The sequence below is a fragment of the Quercus suber genome, unplaced genomic scaffold (assembly GCF_002906115.3).
Source record: "Quercus suber isolate HL8 unplaced genomic scaffold, Cork oak 2.0 scaffold_51, whole genome shotgun sequence".
NCBI classification, from domain to species: Eukaryota; Viridiplantae; Streptophyta; class Magnoliopsida; order Fagales; family Fagaceae; genus Quercus; species Quercus suber.
In genome coordinates this window covers 1058575-1073798 of record NW_027069516.1, presented here as the reverse complement: position 1 = coordinate 1073798, position 15224 = coordinate 1058575, and the positions used below count along the sequence as shown (strand labels likewise).

General features: G+C 34.3%; 2 protein-coding genes and 1 non-coding gene across 6 annotated transcripts; 1 reads left to right on the top strand and 2 right to left on the bottom strand.

Annotated features, from left to right (window-relative positions):
- Window positions 1-152: 152 nt before the first annotated feature.
- On the bottom strand, window positions 153-4865 carry LOC112032092 (uncharacterized). Of its 3 annotated transcripts, none has more exons than XM_024064801.2 (5): window positions 4712-4865; window positions 3326-3621; window positions 3079-3201; window positions 1736-2026; window positions 153-626 (listed from the first exon to the last, which is right to left on the bottom strand). In XM_024064801.2, the coding sequence occupies exons 2-5, from the start codon at window positions 3572-3574 to the stop codon at window positions 417-419; spliced, it is 873 nt and encodes a 290-aa protein (XP_023920569.1). In that variant the 5' UTR covers window positions 3575-3621; window positions 4712-4865; the 3' UTR covers window positions 153-416. The 3 variants fall into 3 exon arrangements, with proteins under 3 accessions (XP_023920569.1, XP_023920570.1, XP_023920571.1); XM_024064802.2 differs by lacking the exon at window positions 4712-4865 and adding an exon at window positions 4590-4694; XM_024064803.2 differs by lacking the exon at window positions 4712-4865 and adding an exon at window positions 4534-4584.
- Window positions 4866-8236: 3371 nt separating this feature from the next.
- Window positions 8237-8309, top strand: TRNAF-GAA (transfer RNA phenylalanine (anticodon GAA)). The gene has a single exon. It is a non-coding gene; the product is annotated as a tRNA-Phe (tRNA).
- A 2464-nt stretch (window positions 8310-10773) lies between these two features.
- Window positions 10774-14180, bottom strand: LOC112032096 (pentatricopeptide repeat-containing protein At4g37170). 2 transcript variants are annotated; one of them, XM_024064806.2, is made up of 2 exons: window positions 13952-14180; window positions 10774-13540 (listed from the first exon to the last, which is right to left on the bottom strand). In XM_024064806.2, exon 2 carries the CDS (start codon window positions 13409-13411, stop codon window positions 11366-11368), a length of 2046 nt encoding a protein of 681 aa, XP_023920574.2. In that variant the 5' UTR covers window positions 13412-13540; window positions 13952-14180; the 3' UTR covers window positions 10774-11365. The 2 variants fall into 2 exon arrangements, with proteins under 2 accessions (XP_023920574.2, XP_023920576.2); XM_024064808.2 differs by having other exon boundaries at window positions 10774-13530.
- Window positions 14181-15224: the final 1044 nt, after the last annotated feature.

The following is a 15224-nucleotide window of genomic DNA, read 5'->3' as shown; positions in this document are numbered from 1 at the left end:
TACATGGTGTCCCATGATAATTAGCAAATTAACATTTATCCAGTGTGATTTGCTGTTAAGATTTATAAACTTCCATATATTTTATTTATTTTTTTGCCTAAATTACAAAAACCTCTCTTAAGGTTTGGGAGAATGACACTCAGCCTCAAACCTTTAAAGAAATGACACTTCCCTTCATTGAAATTTGAGGAAATCAACACATAGCCACATAGGCTGCCTAATTATTCTCAAAGAATAAAATTCTAAATCATTTTGATAAAGGTGCAACATGCACCATATTCCAAAAACAACAACAACTAAGTTTAATCTCATTAATAAATATCATCATTCCTCATGGAACAGCTATAACGAGCATCATTCATTTCTATCAGTGCATCAAAGTTCTCATCCACATTGGTATGGTTTCCAAATTCCAATCACTCTTTCTTTTTATCTAATTTCACACTTGATGTGTCATTGTCTCTGTATGGTGCAACATTGTATGCATATTGCTGAAAAGCAGCAAAGAAAACCATCTCCACACACACCAATAAATTTTGGAGGGCTTCTTCAATATGCTCCACATCTAGCCAGGCATGATGGGATCGGATTATACCTAATGCTACAAGAATATCCAGCACAATACCCTGCAAAATAGACCCAAGAAACAGCTTTGTAAATACTTGAACATCATTTAAGCAACCTTGTTCTTGATTCAGTCAAGTATATATCCACTCAAAATTCTCAGGAAAAATAGATATAAGATTTCATAAACCAATTGTTAAAACATAAAACTATCAATATTTTGAAACAAGGAACTGGCAATAGAATAGAAATGGAGTTCAAGGCTTAAATGCGAGGTTACTAATACAAAATTGGCATTCTTGAGGCCAATCGGGTGATCTAAATGATCGTTGAAATGCCAAAAACTGATCCGCCATTCCATAATGCCTTTCTGCTTGAGCAAGGGGGAACTTGATGCATTGATGGAGACATCCCCCGAAGCGGCACCAGAACCACTTAATGAATTATGCATCACAAAGTAAACTCTATGCATATCACTAGGCTAGCACAAGGACAATTCACTCTCAATGTTTTATACAAAGACAAGGTAATTAACACGTTAATAATCTCAAGAAACAAAAATGAAATATGCAGCATCTGTCACACATCATGCTGGTGTTAAGAGCCACCATGAAGTGTCCAACATGTACCAAAAAAGGCAATATAAGATGTCCTTAAATGGCTAACTCTTGGCTTATTGTAGAAAACAAGGGAGCTGATAAGATCAGAGACATGCAATATCTTCCTAGTGACTGAACATACAGAAAAAGGACTACATGGAAGAATATATTGTCCTCCATATGTGATCAATACTGCTTTATGAAATTTTAGATGGGAACATATTTTTAATCAACAATGAGAATCAATCACTCATGCAAAACACTCTTTGATGAGACTTCCCATATGCAAGTTTTAAAATTTTTTTTTAAATAACTGACATTTTTAAAAAAAAAAATTGGAAAGGTTTTTAGAAGAATATGTTAAAATGGTAAACATTTTGAATGGCCTGAAGGTAAAACAAAATCTTTCAAAAAAAAGGTTTTCTAAAGAACCTTGATCAGAAATGGCTTTCAGTCACTAGCCACTCCACAATACACCTATGAGAGAAGCATGAGCTTGAAAATTTATGGTTTAATGTGATCAAATTGATTGCAAAATATGATCTGAATTATGGGAAAGCGTGAGAAATTACCTGCCAAAAGCAGAAGAAGACAATCCCTTTAATGCATAGAAACTTGGCAAGAGGATTGTGTGGTGCCAGCTCCTTAGCAAACACATGGTAGAAAACAACAAGAGAGTACAAAGCCAATGATACCGAAATATTAAGAATGATTGTGAATGTCCAGCTGACCCAACTGGGATATGCTCCAAGAAGTTGAAGAGTTATCATCAAGATGGAACACACAGGGCGAATCACAACAAACTGCCATGTCCAGTACTTAAGAAGCTTCAATGTATTGTGGTTCAAATGAGCAGTGTGAGGCTGCAATTGGTAGATACCATGATCAGAAAGTCAAATATGTACCCTAACATAGCCAAGTTAACAAAACTGTTGTAAGGCACTGCCTAGTTTCACCAGCACTCTGCTACTTGAAAGAAATAGTAAAAGCATTTGAATAGCTGTTGGTTCCCAGTCATAACAACAAAACCAGTTGATTGATGAGCAATTAACATTGAGTTCTTTAATAATAAAAAAAGTGCTTAATACAGATAAGTTAAAGAGGTGTACTTTACTTGCTATCCTGATAAAGTCGTTAGGTGAGCTTCAGCAACTTAATCAAAAAATGGGGCAAAGTACCCAATATATAATAAGGGCATAGCATAATTAATGCCAAAAGTGATATATTCATTGGTTTCTAGATTTTTTTTTTTTTTTTTTATAGAAGTTTCTAGATATTTGTTGGTTGCACTGATATGCAACCTATTGATTCCATCATGGATGCAACTTATATAGTCTGGTTTCGTAACACATCAATATGGCTATACCCTTCCTAAGAGTTCCCCATTTCAAAAACAAGGTGTCATCACTGTAAAGGGGGTGATAAACCCTGATATGATTTTAGGCATCAGCTGTGATTGTTGTTTAATGGTCCCCATTACTACTTTGTATATAACCTAAGGCCCATCATTGGTCAAAGGGATACAACCAGAAAGTCCCTTTGGCGACGGAGGCAAAATGAAACATCACCTTTGCAGAAAGCAGTAATTTCTAAAGCATTATTGGGTTGCTATAAGGTCCATAGCTTATAAAATAAATCATGCAAAAGAGAGAAACTGAAAAGCATGCAATGGTAACCAGTTTAATTAATGCACAGAGTTAATCCCTTAGTTTATTTCATAAATCATCACCTTGAGTCTTAACTCTTATGTTAAAATCTTATCATTCTAAAAAGAAAAAAGGATTGCCCTAAATATTTCTTAACAGGAATGCAAGGATCAGAAATTTTAGGTTTCACTAGTCTACAGCAATGATCCCAATGTCAGATATAATTTGGAGAAAGAGAAGTCCCTTAAGCGATGGTATTAGTGATTCACCTGAAAAAGTGTCATTGGAAATGAGTGATGAATCTGTCTTCCTTTGATCTCATCTGGCACTATATTTTTGCTTATGGATATGTTCAAGTAGCTGTACATCAATGCCAAGAACTTGGCTATCACCTGCACATAACAAACAGAGAAACTGATACAAATGCCTTGAATTACCAATGCCAACAAATCTTCACTACCAAGCAAAACAAGAAAATAAAAAAGTCTCATTTCCCTCCATATATTAAAATCTTACCAGAGCCTCATAGCATTCCTTAACTGAGTCCAAGAACATAAAGAACGCTTTGCTCCCTTGAAAATCTAACAAACCAACAAAGGAGTCAATAGCATATATGGGGGCCATAAGTGTGATAATTACTATGGCTTTTTGCTCCTTCGGCTTCTTCCAATGGAAAAGATGTTCCGAGATAAGTTGCACTGAGAAATGCGCAGTAAGCATCACACATATTGTTGATCCTATCAGGATGACTTGTCCAGGATTCATCGTATCTATATCTGTCGTTAACCACAGAGGTAAGATAGATATAGGACCTGCAGAAGAGAGCCAAAGCGTTTTTAGGATATAAACCAAAGGCCTAAGAGTCTAATGCCTTGCATAAAAATTCAGAAAAATAGATCTTTCACTGATGCAAGGAGATTCTAATACACAGAACATAAACATTAGCCAATAATGTATCCAGATCTTTATAACCACAAAGAGTCTAAGCCTGCTCCTCAAAAGTTTTACATATCACATATGTAGTCCAAAATTGATCGATAATAGTTTCAAAAGAAAATTATTCAATACTACAGGAGCAATGCTTCCTCCGCTCACATAAAATGGAACTAACTATAATGTGAGAGAATGGGGCATTGCTGTTAGAGTACAAAACAATTACACATAGTTTCATCGTCACAGGTCATGAGACTATAGAGGGCGGTTTGGGAGTCCCTTCCAATTTTTCAGTGAAAACCGGACACCAAAAGGTCATGAGACATAGCAATAAGATGTATCAATTTCTAGGCTAATTCAGTGTCTTGTGGATGCCATTACCAGAAATATAAATGCATATTCCTTACCCCCCATCATCTTGATCAATGATCTATAAGCAGTAAAGTGCATCAAATAAAGATAGAACAAAATCTTAATAAAAAGCAGCCCTCTAAAGCTTTGTATCTAATGTACACTCACTACCCCATCAATTGATGTTGTAAATAACAAAATTGAAATGACCCATCAGCAATCTTAATTTTAACATGTTGATTCCAATTTCCAAGACAACTAGTTACATCCAGATCATAGTATTCTTCCAATCTAAAATGATCAAAACCATTTAAGCAACAGAGCGCTACAAAAGTACAAATTGCACCCAAAAATAAAAGAAGACAAAGAAAGAAATCAACATGGGTTGAAATGAAAGAAAAGAAAGAAACTTATTATTATGTGCAGCAATGCTGTAGCACCTGGGAATATAGAGATTATGAGTACAGAGCTAATAACTATAAGTAAACAAACTTACTCTATAGATTTATATTTCAAAGAGGTTGGACTGGCTGACTAACACGCCAATTTGGAATAGGATTATGGGTTTTATTTATTTTGTGAGAATTAATCAAAAAAAAAAAAAAAAAGATCGCTTACTTGGGTGGGGATTCCTTAGTTGTGATGGGCTGATGCTGAATTTATTTGCCTAAAGACAGAGAGGAAGGTAAGGACTAAAAGGAGTATAAGTATTGAACGAATGGCAATTATTGGAAGATAAGAAAGGATCGGCAGTGAGGGGCTTATAATAAGCCTATGCGGTTGCTAAGGGCGCTTGGTATTGAGTTCAACCCATGTTTTCAGTTTTTAACATTACACTTATTTTCATTTTCATGTATAATTCCTACATATATTTTTTAAAAATAAATTTAATTTTTTTTTTTTTTTTTGGAGAATGATTTGTCATTATTATATGGCTTTAGTGTGCTCCACTTGATTTTTTGTGCCCACCTCTTTCTTTCTTTCTTTTTTTGCCCACCTTCTAAATTCATTTGGATCTACTAATTAATTACACTTAGATCTGATTGTACAGATAATCCTTTTAATATGGGGACAATGCCAATGGTGATAGAGTATCACCAGTTTGGCAAACTGGTGATACTCTATCACTTTTGGTCATCTCTTATATGATATGAAAATGGAGGCTTTCTTTTCCGTTTAGAACAACAAAATTGCCTAAAGTTCCAACATGGTCTAGCCCTTGGTTTTGAAACAAAAATTGTCCCCACATATTATATGTCCATCTATTTTATTAAATGTTAAATTTATACCTTCTATTATTTCAATTATATAAAGTGGGACAGAAGATTTGGAATCGTTCTAAAACTAGAGTATGCATTTTAGCCATTTTGTTTCAGTTGAGTCTCCCTCCATCCTAGTGTATTGTTTGTTTTTGTTCGAATAAAATTACTGCCGCTTAAATAAATAAATATAAATAAAACAAAAAGAAAGAAAGATCGTGTAGGTTTATGCCTCAATCATATTTATCCATTTGTTCTTCAAACGACTAGTTAGTCCTCTTCTTTCCTCGCCTTTTTGGCTTTCGGCTTTAGAACTAATTCAGTCTTCTTTAACAAGTATTCAATAAGTGACTTGTTTCATTGTTAGTTTTGGTTCATTGCGGTAGTTACGAGTTTTCGTTACTTTATCAGTTAATTTAGTATAGTTTATTAGTTGTGCATAGTAGTTCTTCTCCAGGTGCACCTAACATCTTATGATGGTCCCTTTCAAAGCTAAAAACCATCAGCCTCAACTAAGAAATATATGCTTGAACCAGTTGGAGGGTCCGAAATTCAGCTAACTTGAATAAGCTAGGATAAGCTAAAGCTCAATCCCAAGTTCAACTAACCCTGAGTCCTTGAGCCCATACGTGACGGTATACCCCTAATCATGGTTCTAATAGGAATATTCTCAGGCAAAAACATACATGCACATGCATAAATGTAGAGCTATAAACAAGCCGAGTTTTGTCAAGTAGTGCATGTTCAAGCTTGGCTCATTAAGAAAATTCAAAAACTCCAGCTTAGCTCAAACTCGTGATAAGCCTAAAAATAGTATTTGAGATTGAGCTCGTGAGAAAGCCAACTGCTGAGCTTGGCTTGGCTTAATTACTTAGTCAAGCCAAGTTCAAGCTTAATATCAAGCTCAAACTCAAGTTCAAGTTAAGCTTTTAAGGTTGAGATCTAAAAAAATTACATTATTAAATCTTTAAATCTCTAAAATTAAGAAGAAGAAAAAATAGTATACTTATTTTATCATGCGTCGAATTCTACTTATAATTAGCCATTATTTAAATTAAAATTTTACATAATTAAATTCATCAATTTATCATTTGTTGTTTATAACTTCAGCAATTGTTCAAAACACAAATTTTACATTCACATTAGATGGTGAAAAACTAGAAAAATACTTGCTTGTAACTATTATGAATGAGAAAATACATGTTTCATAACTTTACTTTAGATAACTGATAGGAAATGATCATATGTGGCCCATTTAATTAATTAATTTATTTTTAAATGTAACAAGAGTCTAAAATGGTTCTTGATTAGTTTAGAAGAAAGGAAAAAATTAAGGCAACGGGTAGAATCTAACATGTTTCATAACTTTACTTTAGATGATTGATAGAAAATGATCATATGTGGTCCATTTAATTAATTAACTTATTTTTAAATGTAACTAGAGTCTAAAATAATTCTTGATCAGATTAGAGGAAATGAAAAAATTAAGGCAATGGATAGTGGTCTCATGTTGGCCATGTCATTATTAAGATATGTGTAATAAGTATATTCACACGTATAAACTTGTAAATAAGTCCATGCTTGAATTGTTTTGTATCGAGCCTAATAGCTCACGAGCTTGTTTGTAAACAAATATTTTTGCTTGGGCTCTATTTGTTTATTAAACGAGCCTAAAACTAAGGCTAAAGCTTGGCTTATTTATAAACAAACAAATATGAACGAATTTTTTATTGAGCTGAGTTCGAGTTGTTTATGATTGGCTTAGTTCACTTACCGCCCTACATAAATGCTTGCACGCAACTATATAAAGGCATTAGATGCACAGATTTCCATATTTAATGAAATATGGCAGCAATGCAAGTGTTAATATCCCAGGCCGTGTACATGACAAGCTTGCATGGTTAAACTATATACAATCCAATATTGAACAGAAGCATGCCCCAAAAATTTTAACAAAAACCTGTAATAATACTGAAAACTGAAGAATAAAGTACTAATAGAAGCCAGTTGATGCAAGCATCTACAATTATCAAGACAAAATGCCTATCCTTGCTTGAGTTCTTCAACAACTCCTGCAGCTAACTGTTCATGCAAAAGCAGAACATTAAGTATTAAATCAAACCCTCCAGTAATTGAGCAACTATCCAATTATCAATCTGAACTTAAGAAAAAGTAAGGTAAAGCAGCTATTACATTATTTTTTCCTGTTCTTTTAATCTATATTGAGGAGGGGGAAAAAAAAAAGGAGAACAGTACAAATGTTTTTCCTTGATCTAAACATTTAATACACACATACAAATGGTTCCTTGATCTATTGATCTAAATACTCAAAACGTCCGGGAATGGACAACTTCCAACACTATCATGATGCCGCAATAATTTTTTAAAAAAAAAAAAAAAAAAAGATCACTTACTTGGGTGGGGATTCCTTAGTTGTGATGGGCTGATGCTGAATTTATTTGCCTAAAGACAGAGAGGAAGGTAAGGACTAAAAGGAGTAAAAGTATTGAACGAATGGCAATTATTGGAAGATAAGAAAGGATCGGCAGTGAGGGGGCTTATAATAAGCCTATGCGGTTGCTAAGGGCGCTTGGTATTCGAGTTCAAACCATGTTTTCAGTTTTTAACATTACACTTATTTTCATTTTCATGTATAATTCCTACATATATTTTTTTAAAATTAAATTAAAAACTCTTGTTTAAACAAACTCTTGTTTAAACTCTTGTTTTATAGAAATTAATAAGGGATGGTTTTTCAAGATTGTATCAATGCTGTTTTGGAATGATTTCGTCGTTTTATTAATTACAGTACGTTAAAAGAGGTCAGAGGCACGGTTCGGATTCTTTAAGGATAATATAAATAAATGATTATAAAAAACAGCAAGCGGGGATAGCTCAGTTGGGAGAGCGTCAGACTGAAGATCTGAAGGTCGCGTGTTCGATCCACGCTCACCGCACGAATTCATAATTTTTTATTGAGAACATTTCGAAGGCTTGGGACCTACCCCATCCCAATCTCTTGCTTCCGATCAGACAAACTTGAGAGATGGGAATGGCCCCCACTTGATTTATCACTTTTTTTTTTTTTTTTTTTATGATTTGTCATTATTATATGACGCTAGTGTGCTCCACTTGATTTTTTGTGCCCACCTCTTTCTTTCTTTTTTTTTTTTTTTTGCCCCCCTTCTAAATTCATTTGGATCTACTAATTAATTACACTTAGATCTGATTGTTGTTCAAATAATCCTTTTAATGTGGGGACAATGCCAATGGTGATAGAGTATCACCAGTTTGGTTAACCAAACTGGTGATACTCTATCACTATTGGCTCATCTCTTATATAGCATGAAAATGGAGGCTTTCTTTCCCATGTGGAATAACAAAATTGCATAAGATTCCAACATGGTCTAGCCCTTGGCTTTGAAGCAAAAATTGTCCCCACATATATATGTCCATCTATTTTATTAAATGTTAAATTTATACCTTCTATTATTTCAATATATAAAGTGGGACAAAAGATTTGGACTCATTCTAAAACTAGAGCATGCATTTTAGCCATTTTGTTTCAGTTGAGTCTCCCTCCATCCTAGTGTATTGTTTGTTTTTCTTCGAATAAAATTACTGCCGCTTAAATAAATAAATATAAATAAAATAAAAAGAAAGAAAGATCGTGTAGGTTTATGCCTCAATCATATTTATCCATTTGTTCTTCAAACTACTAGTTAGTCCTCTTCTTTCCTCGCCTTTTTGGCTTTCGGCTTTAGAACTAATTCAGTCTTCTTTAACAAGTATTCAATAAGTAAATTGTTTCATTGTTAGTTTTGGTTCATTGCGGTAGTTACGAGTTTTCGTTACTTTATCAGTTAATTTAGTATAGTTTATTAGTTGTGCATGGTAGTTCTTCTCCAGGTGCACCTAACATCTTATGATGGTCCCTTTCAAAGCTAAAAACCATCAGCCTCAACTAAGAAATATATGCTTGAACCAGTTGGAGGGTCCGAAATTCAGCTAACTTGAATAAGCTAGGATAAGCTAAAGCTCAATCCCAAGTTCAACTAACCCTGAGTCCTTGAGCCCATACGTGACGGTATACCCCTAATCATGGTTCTAATAGGAATATTCCCAGGCAAAAACATACATGCACATGCATAAATGTAGAGCTATAAACAAGCCGAGTTTTGTCAAGTAGTGCATGTTCAAGCTTGGCTCATTAAGAAAATTCAAAAACTCCAGCTTAGCTCAAACTCGTGACAAGCCTAAAAATAGTGTTTGAGATTGAGCTCATGAGAAAGCCAAAAAGCTTGAGCTGAGCTTGGCTTGGCTTAATTACTTAGTCAAGCCAAGTTCAAGCTTAATATCAAGCTCAAACTCAAGTTCAAGTTAAGTTTTTAAGATTAAGATCTAAAAAAATTACATTATTAAATCTTTAAATCTCTAAAATTAAGAAGAAGAAAAAAATAGTATACTTATTTTATCATGCGTCGAATTCTACTTATAATTAGCCATTATTTAAATTAAAATTTTACATAATTAAATTCATCAATTTATCATTTGTTGTTTATAGCTTCAGCAATTGTTCAAAACATAAATTTTACATTCACATTAGATGGTGAAAAACTAGAAATATACTTGCTTGTAACTATTATGAATGAGAAAATACATGTTTCATAACTTTACTTTAGATGACTGATAGGAAATGATCATATGTGGCCCATTTAATTAATTAATTAATTTTTAAATGTAACAAGAGTCTAAAATGGTTCTTAATCAGTTTAGAAGAAAGGAAAAAATTAAGGCAACGAGTAGAATCTAACATGTTTCATAACTTTACTTTAGATGATTGATAGGAAATGATCATATGTGGTCCATTTAATTAATTAACTTATTTTTAAATATAACTAGAGTCTAAAATGGTTCTTGATAAGATTAGAGGAAATGAAAAAATTAAGGCAATGGGTAGTGGTCTCATGTTGGCCATGTCATTATTAAGATATGTGTAATAAGTATATTCACACGTATAAACTTGTAAATAAGTCCATGCTTGAATTGTTTTGTATCAAGCCTAATAGCTCACGAGCTTGGTTGTGAACAAATATTTTTGCTTGGGTTCTACTTGTTTATTAAACGAGCCTAAAACTAAGACTAAAGCTTGGCTTATTTATGAACAAACAAATATGAACGAATTTTTTATTGAACTGAGTTCGAGTTATTTATGATTAGCTTAGTTCACTTACCGCCCTACATAAATACTTGCACGCAACTATATAAAGGCATTAGATGCACAGATTTCCACATTTAATGAAATATGGCAGCAATGCAAGTGTTAATATCCCAGGCCGTGTACATGACAAGCTTGCATGGTTAAACTATATACAATCCAATATTGAACAGAAGCATGCCACAAAAATTTTAACAAAAACCTGTAATAATACTGAAAACTGAAGAATAAAGAACTAATAGAAGCCAGTTGATGCAAGCATCTACAATTATCAAGACAAAATGCCTATCCTTGCTTGAGTTCTTCAACAACTCCTGCAGCTAACTGTTCATGCAAAAGCAGAACATTAAGTATTAAATCAAACCCTCCAGTAATTAAGCAACTATCCAATTATCAATCTGAACTTAAGAAAAAGTAAGGTAAAGCAGCTATTACATTCTTTTTTCCTGTTCTTTTAATCTATATTGAGGAGGGGGAAAAAAAAAAAAGGAGAACAGTACAAATGTTTTTCCTTGATCTAAACATTTAATACACACATACAAATGGTTCCCTTGATCTATTGATCTAAATACTCAAAACGTCCAGCAATGGACAACTTCCAACACTATCATGATGCCGCAATAATTTTTTTTTTTTTTTTTTTAAAAAGAAGTGAGGGGGGCGGTGTGGGAAGAGATTTATTACAAACACCCCTAATAAATGAATCCAGAATTATTTCTGGAAGATACACAGATCATAGGAACATTGTTCCTCTTATCATCTATAAATGTGCCATGGATCTTTAGGTGGCTGAAATTACCAATAGTCTCCACACGAACAACTCCCATCCTCAAAATAATGGAACCGATTTGAATCCCTTACTATTATTTTCCTTTGAACAATCTTTGAAATAAATTTAATGGCAGTGTGGCAATCTACACAAGTTCTTAAATTCTTGAAAACCCTGATTGTCGTTCCTGGTGGAGTTGAAATGATTCCAAATGCAACTGCAAGCTTCTCACTGTGGTAGGAGAGATTTTGTTCTTTTTGCTCCTCCTCAACATCATGTAACACAAAATTTGTGTCAGGGACATATCCTTTTTCCTTCATCTGCTTTGACAACTCCCCTAAAAAGTTATGTATATCATGTGATTTTGGGTGGGACTTATCCCCAACTAAGAATTCATGTTTTTCTCTCTTAATCTCAATCCAACTCAAACCTGGTTTCTTTACCACCCCTTTGTCATCCATAGCTTTTCTAACCTTTGCCACCTCACCCCACATACCAGCAGTAGCATAAATGTTGGCCAGGGTAACATAGGTAGCTGGATTCTCAGGTTCTATCTCAAATAATGCTTCTGCTGCTCGCTTTGCCAACTCAAGGTTTCTATGAATTCTACAACCACCAAGTAAGGAAGCCCACAAGAATTTATCAGGCTTCATGGGCATTTTGTCAATAATATTCTCAGCTTCTCCAAACCGGCCAGCTCGGGCCAATAAATCAATTATACATGCATAATGATCTGTTGTATGTTTTAATCCATGTTTTTCCTTTATTGAGTGGAAATATTCAAGTCCTTTATCAACTAATCCAGCATGGGTACAAGCAGAAAGAACCCCAACAAAAGTAATGTGGTCAGGCTCAGTACCTGATTTGAGAAGCAATTCAAACAACTTAAGAGCCTCATTTGGTTGACCATTTTGAGCATATCCAGCAATCAAGGAAGTCCATGAAACTAAATCTGGTCGAGGCATCCCTTTAAATACCCTTTTTGCATCCTCAATGTTCCCACACTTTGAATACATATGAACAAGAGCACTTGCTGCAAATGAAAAGGGATCAAACCCTATCCGAGTCATGTAACCATGAACCTGCTTGCCCAGGTCCTCTGCAGCATGATCAGCACAAGCATTTAAAACCCCAGCAAACGTAAAATCATTAGGCCTAATCCCCGATCTCATAAACTCTGAGAACAAATCAAATCCCTTTTCCCTCTTCCCATCCTCAAAATATTTATCAATCATTGCTGTCCAAGAAACAACATCCTTATCTACCATCTTGTCAAAAATGTGCCTAGCCTCCTCTATACTCCCACATTTCCCATACATATCTGATAAAGCACTCCAAACCACTTCATCCAAGTCCAATCCAATCCGCACTATATTTCCATGAATCTCTTTTCCCATACGTAAATTCGGAATCGCTGCTGAGGCCGCAAGAGCACTAGTTACTGTGAACTTATTCGACTTTGAATTCTCATGTCTTAACATCATTCTATACAATTCCAATGCCTCTTTAGGTCGAGCATGGTGAACATACCCCGATATCATAGCAGTCCATGAAAAATTATCTCTTTCTGGCATTTCATCAAACAAGTTTCTAGCTTCATCAAGCTTCCCCACTTTTGCATACCCAGATATCATAGTGTTCCAAGAACACAAATCCCTTTCACGCATTTCATCAAACACTTTCTGGGCATCCCTCAAACTCCCACATTTCACATACATATCAAGAAAACGATTACAAATGAAAACCCCGGGAACAAACCCAGAAGCTTTAGTATGAGCATGAACCTTCTTGCCCTCTTCAAGAGCACGATGCTGGACACAAAGTTGGATGAGATTTGAATATATCGAAGCAGAGGACGGTTGGTCTATTTGACCAAGCAACTGCACTGCTTCTCTTAAGCGCTTTTGGTCACATAAGTGGGATATGAGTGAGTCCTTGGTATTGGATTGGAAGAAGGTTTTGTGAGGAAGAGGGTGTTTGTTTAACTGGGTCTTTTGAGAGGAAAATGAGTAAGTTCTTCTAGGGGATAACAGAGACAAAGAATGAGGAATTTTGAAATTCAGAAATTTCATAGTTGAGACAGAGCTTCTCAACAGTTCACTCCAAAATCTTTCAAGAAACCCAGTCCATGAGAGTCCCTCTTTCCTATAACTTCCTCTAATGTTTCATAGGGAGCACCAGCGAGTAGCAACTGCCAAAAGCTGATAATCACATTAGTCCAAATCATACTATATATTGAAGATACAAATTTGAAATAGAGATTGAAGTGCACATAAAATAAAATCAAAGTAATAGCTCACCTCGTTCACCTAAAAAATATAAAGAACACTTTTGATTTTCTCTTCATATACTACATTTTTCTCACCTACCAAGCAGAAAACTATCCAAAATACAACATTGAAAACTACATTTCTTTACTTCATGGTTTTTTAAGACAAGCGAGACAAAACTGAGCCAATGTATGATAGGCTTAAAAGATTATATTTTTAAAAGTTTCCCACAATTCCCATAATCAAACAGAGCATTAAGCAAATTAAAATCCGGGTTCTTGCTTATCGGGAAAAAAAAATTCTGGGTTATTGAAATGAAAGAAGAGTGAAAGCAAAAAGTACCTCTGGTACAAAAGGATGGTCTTGATGATGATAATGATGAAGTTGTTTCTGTTGTTGATGATGATGATGAGTGCTCATAGAGACTGAGTCTAGAGAGCTTGAACGAACTGTAAAGAAGGTCGAAGAGAGTGCGCATGAAAAGCAGTGAATGCGTCCGATACGAGTTGGGGCTTGCAAAATTTTATGAAAAATGGTAAAAGTAGGCCCATAAAATTTTGGGCTGTAATTTGAACCCAACTAATACTTCTATGCTAGCTTGGATAGCTAGCTAGCCCTTATTATTTTGTTTTTCATGAATACTCGAATTTATAACCTCCCTCTTTTTATGCCAATAAAACAATTGTTTGAGTTCCTAAGTGGGCAATGCTAATCAATTCGATTCTTGTTTACTTGTTTGCTTTAAAAAAAATACTATTCAAACCTTGAAGATTTACTGGATATGTAAGAATTTATTGTTAGTCTTATTCAAGAAGATTTTAGTTCTTCTCTTCACTCATATCTTGAGTATTGTGAGAATCCAAGAGTCAAGCATTAAGGACAAAGAGAGAGAAAGAAATTGATAGACTAGGATACTTAAAGCTGAAACTCAATTTGAGTTATGATCAAAGATATGTGTGCGTATGACAATGAGAGGTGGGCATCATACATGGATAAGAATTGATAATGAGTTTCTTAATCTTTGTTCATTATTATGATTTCTTTCTATATAACCAGTTGTTTAACAAATATGAGTCAACCACGTATATAATTCACCTTCTTGTGTAATGCAATTGAGTAATGTCACTCTTTTTTCTATTAATTTTCACATAACACTTGAGTTTCATGCAAAGAAAATCGAATAAATATCATTGCATCTTGGTTAAATAAGAGAAGATTAGGGCACTTAAGGCCTAACATCAACAAAACGAGGATATTCTTGAAAGCAACCCAAATTTGCTGAATATGACCCGAACTAAAAAAACAGCAAGCAATGTGAATTTTCCTGATTAAGTCTACAACTATAAATTATGATTTTCTGTGTGTGATAAATTCTAATCTTTTGGTTTTAGACAGTCAATTATCATATTGAAGATCGTTTAATGTTTTCTTTCTTCAAATTTCAAATTATTTGCTATGTTCTATATGTTAACTTTAAATCAAGATAATTATATTATTAATTGATTGTTCTTAATTAAGCATCTGAAAACACGGTTGTGAATTGAAATCTTCCCCCCTAGATGGAGTCCTCAGCAAGATTTCTTTTCTGTTTAAAAGAAAAAAAGAGGTGGGGGGG